Here is a 6,970-nt window from a genome sequence, read left to right as displayed (position 1 = left end):
CAAACGCTGCTTATCAAAGATGTTTTGAGCCAAATGCAACAGAAATATCTTTCATTGTCAAGCTTCCAAACTCAAAGTTTTATATTGCAAGTTTCTCAGTATTCAGTACTAGATGCATCTAGTACTAGGCAAATGGCTAGATGTCTCGCACTAACCATTTGCCACTTGATGACAGGAAAATGAACTCCGTTTGTTAGTAGATTAGGGGACAAGACACTTGCATGGGGCAGTGGCCCAGACTCTCCTAGAATGTTTTGCTTTGATACAGTTAAATATATGATTTATTACAAGAACAAGACCCAAAGAGAAAAAGAAATTAAGCACATAACTCTCTAATTAAGACACTGCGCCTGCTAATGAATCATGTCAGGAAAGCAAAGAATACAAGAAAAACAAAGTTTGGAAGGCACGTCAGAAAAGATGTTCAGAACGCCCCCGCAACCCCTGCATCAGATGGCTCGTGATCAACGAGGGTGGGAGAGAACGCGGGGGAGAGCTTCCGCCCAGCGACACTGCGCCCCCGCCCCCAGACGCACGCACATATGCGCCCGCTCCGAAGCCCACTGGAGACGGGGAGGTGTTTAAATGGAAATCGCTTCATTACAGAGAGCTAGAACTGGACTGTGAAAAATAGGTTACGAGCCTACTTTTGTTACAAATGGCTTTGTATTTTAAGAATAAAAATATAAATCAAAGGATAATAAAACCACTGCAAAAATAGTTCCCTTTAGAAAAACTCAGGGCTTGAAATGTGAGCGTCTTAGGAACGTGCAGCCAAAGGCTCGACGATGACAGGGGGTGGCCTGCTACTCCCCAAGGCAGGGGTATCTGAACGAAGCTGCTGGGGACCCTGCCCCCTAACCATCACCGCCGTCCGCTGGACCCTTTTCTTTGGGGGAAAACAAAGTGGAACTCAAAGTGGGCCGCCTGGTGCGAAGGGCCTTTAATGAACCTGAAGTCTGTTATTATCTAAAACCTGTATAAAACAGGGAAATCCTGACGCAAGGATGAAAAAGCACTCCGTCAGTTTGCCGAGCTCAGAGGAGAGCCCAAACCAGCCTTCCCGTCCCTTGGCTCTCCCACGTTTGATGATTATTGGGGTGCATCTTGCCAGGAGCACCCTGGGGCTTCCGTCACTGCTGGTCTGGAGAGCCTGTCTGAAGCGGCCGTGAGCGAGTCTGCGGGCGTGCGGCCCCATCGCCGCGCGTGTCTGTGACAGGATGGTCGGGACGCTAGCCCTGCCCACGCCATCGCAGGGGCTGACACGAAGGCTGCCTGCGTGCCTGTCCCCCGGCAACCTGTGAGCGCCACCGCCTCGTCTGCAGCCTTTTCCTTCTGCTCCACCAGGGCCTGGTGCCCGGCAGCACCGGATGCGCAGAATGTGTGAAGCCGCTTCTGACGCGGAGGGGCAGTGGGGCGTGGGTTCCGGACACAGACCGTTGGCCACAACTGTCCCGCCTTGGTGCCCATTCACGCACCTATGCCAGCCTCTCCCTGAGAGGAACACGTGTGAATGTCTCTCATCCCTCCACCCCTTTTAAAAATAATGTCATTATTCACTGCTTAAACACATTTTTAGAATTTATTTTTCATGTGAACATTTTCCATTAATGGGGTATCAAGGACTGCTCAGAAGCCTTGGCTCTCACGGCGACTCCGTCCTGTCCGTATCTGAAACAGTCTTCGTTCTGTGTATCACTACACCTTTTATTTACAGTGGTCCTAGGCTGACCCCTCTGGTAGGCCTGCCGCTAATTTAGGGCACGTGCACATCTTTAGAGATGCTGCTGGCTTCTTCAAGTCTTCCCAAAGGCAAGCTGACATCCTGTCCGGAATGCTCGAGCATTTAGGTTTACAACAATTCATTCCCACTGTCGGCTACTTCCCGCAGCGGAAAAGCACCGGGTGGCGAAGGCGAAGGCCACGGGTCGGAGCCTCTGACGGCTGACTAGGAGGTCGGCCTCCCTCTGACCTCGGTTCCCAGCCGAGCTTCTCATGGAAGAGAACAGGCAAGGAGGGCGAACAGGCCATTAGGAATTCGCCTCCCTTACTTGACCGAAACCCAACCCAAAGAGTAAGAGGGAGCGCCGGTGTTTTTTTTGTTTTGTTTAATTTAAGTCAAACTGACGACACTGCCGAGAAGCAAGACCTCAGGTGCTGCGGGTGGGCACCGGCATCACTTCGAGTGTAAAGAGGGGAGGCCACCGATGCCCAGAGAGCTTAAGAAACGTGCTCTCGCTACGCCACCCTGGGAGCCCGGTCCTCTAATCCGTACGCTGGGGATGCGGCCTGTGTCACAGAACGTGCTTCAGGTCAGACGACAGTGTGAATACCCGGCAGCGCCCGGCACATCGCGATGACGCGGATGCGCCAGGGAGAACAGCACGGCGAGCGCTGTCACCCACGTGACGCCGCGTTCGTTTCCTGTGGTCCTTGGCGCCGTCGCCGTTCCCGAAGCGCTGCTCTCAGGCTGTGACTCGCACGTCGGGCCTGCGCTCTGTGTGCGGTCTAGCCCAGCGCGCTCCTCTGCAGACAGCGGGCCCCTGCAGACGGCTTCGCTTTCGACAGTCACACGACACGACGCCCAGGGAAGGAAGTATCATGCTTTTCTACAAGGGCGGCGGAATCTGCGTGAGCAGCCCCTGTGAGGTCCCCTCTGCGGGATAAACGCCTCCAGCCATACAACGTTCCGTTGTCCCGAGCTCCTTAACGTCAGGTGAAGAGAGCCCCAGAAGGAAGCACTATTAAATCGCTTCCATAGCTCAGTGTGCTAGCTCAATCCTTAGCGCTGACGGGGATGCCCGTCCCCCACTGCACTGGGCTGGGCCCAGAAGCGGCGCTCGCTCTCAGGATGATGGAGGGATTTGAGGAGGAGACGGAGGGCTCGAGGGCTGCCTGTGCCTTTAGCTGGCTGTAAAACACCTGTAGCGGAGTCGCTCTTCAAACACATGCTAAACTTGCTTCAAGGGGGATTTTATTTGAATACCGTCGGGATTAGTTAGAACAGACAAAAATTCCACCCTAGAGCAGAGATTTCCAACATAATTCAGAATCTGCTAGTTTCTGTCCAACAGATAAAACGGCTGATTATAATTATGCCCCCTGTGGCCGGTGGATTTGAATTCCAATTCTTTCACAGTGAGGAAAAAAACCCAATTTCCGTTTGCTTTAGACAAGTGTCAGAAACAGAACTCAACATCTTCCTTCTAGTCCCATGGGAGAGTTACTTAGCCCCTCTCTGTACACTAGAGTTCCTGCCTCTGTGACTTACACCTAAGAAATCAGCAGATTGGGGCGGGGCCCGTAGTTAGGGTGCCAACCATAAGCCCCTCTTGAAATTCCAAATGCCTACCTAGCGACCCACCTGAACACCTTTTCTTAACCAAGAGGCACCATGCTCTACAGAGGCCAGCAAGAGAGCTGAGGATTCTGAGTGAGGGGATCGCCCAGTGTACTGGGAACATTAACACGGTGACCCCGTTCATCGGTCCTGCAAGCCAAACGCATGAAAGCGCTTTGCCTAGTGAAATGATTCGCTTTCTCTCACATTTCCGTTAAAAATGAGCTGGCCCGAGAGAACTGTGCGTGTGTAAGGGGAGGGTTTTTCAATGGGGAGAGAGGGGAAAGACCCGAGAGATTTTCTCTCTTCCGAATTGTCTGGCACAGCATCTAGCACAGCCAGAGGCCAACAGAAGTTTTCTGAATGGAACACACAAGTCTCTGGCCACAGGGTGACAGATAATACAATAAATAGGGGACACTGTGTGGATATACAAGTGCTTTCTGTTTTTTTTTTTTTGGTCAAGATCATTATGAATTCTAGAGACAGGATATTTTTACTATACAAACAACTGGCAGATCAAGACAAATCAAATCAAGTTATGCTTTGCAAATGAACCATTTTAAAGCTAATCACGGCCTCAAGTGCCCCTCAGTTACATTTCAACCTTTGCAGTAAGAGCTTGTTTAACTATTAGGTGGCCCTCAGAAAGACTTTCGTTTGAGGAAATGCAACCGAGTTTTAAATTATGAAGAGAAAGACTTACCAAATAGTTGATGACATAAAACCGGTCGTATTCTCTGTTCTTCGGGTTGATCTTACGATGCTGCTTTTTCCTCATGTGATCTCTGAGCGTGCTTTTGTCCCGGAAGATCTTCTCACAGTACAGGCACTGCAAGCTGAGGGGAACAGACAGACGCTGACAGATGAGTCACGGCTCCTGACCAGCTGCTGCAGCTGCGCTTTACCACGATCAAGCCATCTCTCTTCATTTTGGGTCACAGGGAACCTTCACATAGGACACGACGTCCTTGCCACAACCGCTCTCTCTTCATTCACCTGGCTCTGTAGGATGCACACCGTGGTTTATTTTCAAGTTGTCTCAGTTGGCTATTTAGTTAAAACTGTGACAACTAACATCCAAAACTTATTTTAGGGGCTTACTAATTTAATTACTTATCCTAAAAATGAAAATGTAGGTATGTTCTTCAAATAATTGAGTTGCTTAACTGGCACTGGCTGCCTCCACCGAGTAGAACAATTAGTCCATGGTTTGTGTGTCCTGTGAGCTGATCTGCAGGGTTTGAGTCCTAGTTCCCGTACCTGCCAGTTACTAACTCTCTGTTGCCATCCATTTTCTGAACTCTAAAGATAATACTTACAGTTTAGAGAATTTTTATGATAACTTGTACATATTTATACATACGTAATTTATACATGGATAATTTACACACACGTAGGAACAAAAGTGTACCTATGCATCACTTATACACACACATCATACTCATCGGTAGTTACTACTGTCATTCTCACGTGTCTTCCGCTTGAATATTTCACTGGCTGGGAACACATTACCTGAGGAGTCAGGGATCCCCAGGCTCAGAGGGATTCCTGACAAAATGCCTTTCTCATGCTAGACCGACAGCTGGTGCCTGTCACCTTACCCGACAGCCACTAGACCTCTGCTTTCCGGAGTCGCACAGAGTACGTCTCATCTTCCTTCTTCACGAAAACGACCAAACGACTGAACTCAGTTGTTTCAGTTTTGAATTATGTCTTCATCTCTACTGAACACCTTTCAACTATTTTGTATGCCACAGAAATAACTACATTCTTTTACAGTAAACAATCTATGAGTGATAAGCTGATTAGGGATATTCTGGTATCATTTTATAAATGAAAGGTCATTCAGTAAGAGGAGGGGACTTGTTTTAACGTAGTGTTGACACTGGAATTTAAATTCGGAACTTTTTATAGTCGATCTCTATTTCTTGATACTTCTTTTTTAACGTTATTGCCCCGCATGTTGTGGGCTGGGACACCACACTACTTTAGTATTATGTTTAAACAAAGAAAGCTACGCTGTGAGAGATAAAATCTCGGATCCTTTCCTAGAAAGTGGAAAGAGTTTTGAAAGCCATTTTGGTAACCTAGAGAATTTCCTTCCTCATTTCCCCGAGCTAAGCTCTAGATACCCAAGGTTGCCGGAATATGACCTTGGAAAAGTGGAGGGCTAGGATATACGCACGTGGATAAACTCTAAAAGGCAGGAGAATGCACAGAGCACGGCAGGTCTCACAGAAAGCTGCATAACATAGCATGATCTGACAGTGTATGTACTGTACTAAATATGTAGGAAATTACAGTGAAAAGTAAAGGGATTATAAATCCGAAACTAAGATGAGTGGTTTCTGGGGAATCACTGACGAGGAAGGGGACAGAGGAAGAGCCCACGGGGTCACCGATGGTCGAGCTCTTAGGCTGAACAGTGGGCACGATCTTCACACCGTATGTAACGCATCTTCTCTTATGTGCGGTGTTTGGCATACGCGGCATTTTTATTAAAGCACTAAAAGACAAATGATCTACACGAAGCGAGGGCTGTCATACAAAACGCGAAGCCCTCCAACACGAGAATGAGAAAAGTCCATTCTTTCTTTAATTACTTCTGGCCATCAAATTAATTTTTAAAAATTCACATCAGAGTCCAGGATTAATAGCTTCAGGTTGTGTTTCATAAAATAGTACTTACTTATCAAGCTTTTTCTGTAATATACACAGAAATTCACTGCAGTTCACAATGTTGTCTGGCAGTCCAATATTGAAAGCATGTTCTCTGGCCATGTGGTTCAAAAGGATGGATCTAGGAAGAAATGCCAGTAGTTAGATTACTTATAGATCATCTAGGAGCAAGTCAGGTCAGCAAGAGCATTTGTAAATGATGAACAACACTAATCAGAAGTACAAGCGAGCGCTAAACAGTGGAACGCACATCTGGGCTAAGAAGAGCGACACGTCACGACGTACGTAAGTACACGCGTAATCACATCAGTTCTCCAAAGGGGTTCCGAGTTTTCACCTGCCACCAGACAGGATTATGCTCTGCAGGTGAAGAGGTTTCTGTCCTTAAACCACTAAATAAACTGTACTTTCCCTACTTTTCCAATTCATCATGGGGAAGAGGAAGAGACAGCTGCCTAACAGAAAGAGGACCTGGGACTATAGACATTTGGTCAGTCACCACTGGAAAGAGACCTGGAACTCTCAACACATCTAATCACATTCAAGGTTATAATAACCTGGATACACAATGACCAGCCTGTTGATCAGTTTACACGGAAAAGGCTGTGTGTAAAATATTGGGCCTTTGTCACAACTTTAGTTCATAAAATAAAGATGACAGTTTTGGGAATGCGTTAGTGCACATGTCATTGGTAGTGACATATTATAAGGCTTTTATGATCTTAGCTGACTCCCATAGAATTGTTTTTAATGTATTTTTTTTTCCTTTAGAAAGTGAAATAAAGCAAACATCTCTATGAAAATGTTTGTTGATTTTTTCACATGTAGGATATATTAATCTCATAGTTAATATGTCCATTTGTCTAACTACTTAGCTACTACTGACAAATCTGAATAAAACTAATGCCTGGTGGAAACTCTGCAGTGCTTTTGGGCCCGCAGATGGAG

At 47.0% G+C, this 6,970-nt stretch overlaps 1 protein-coding gene across 1 annotated transcript in view; it reads right to left on the bottom strand.

Annotated features, from left to right (window-relative positions):
• The window catches only part of ZNF277 (zinc finger protein 277), an 88,255-nt gene that overhangs the window by 9,012 nt on the left and 72,273 nt on the right, over window positions 1–6,970 (bottom strand). Inside the window, exons 6-7 of the mRNA XM_011371489.2 lie at window positions 6,033–6,143; window positions 4,047–4,179 (exon numbers count right to left, since the gene is read on the bottom strand). Coding sequence (XP_011369791.1) covers window positions 4,047–4,179; window positions 6,033–6,143 — 244 coding nt within the window. The remainder of the gene's footprint in view (window positions 1–4,046; window positions 4,180–6,032; window positions 6,144–6,970) is intronic.

This window comes from Pteropus vampyrus, unplaced genomic scaffold (assembly GCF_000151845.1).
Source record: "Pteropus vampyrus isolate Shadow unplaced genomic scaffold, Pvam_2.0 Scaffold192, whole genome shotgun sequence".
NCBI lineage: Eukaryota > Metazoa > Chordata > Mammalia > Chiroptera > Pteropodidae > Pteropus > Pteropus vampyrus.
Note: the sequence above shows the minus strand (reverse complement) of the source record. Positions and strands in the feature narration are given on the sequence as shown.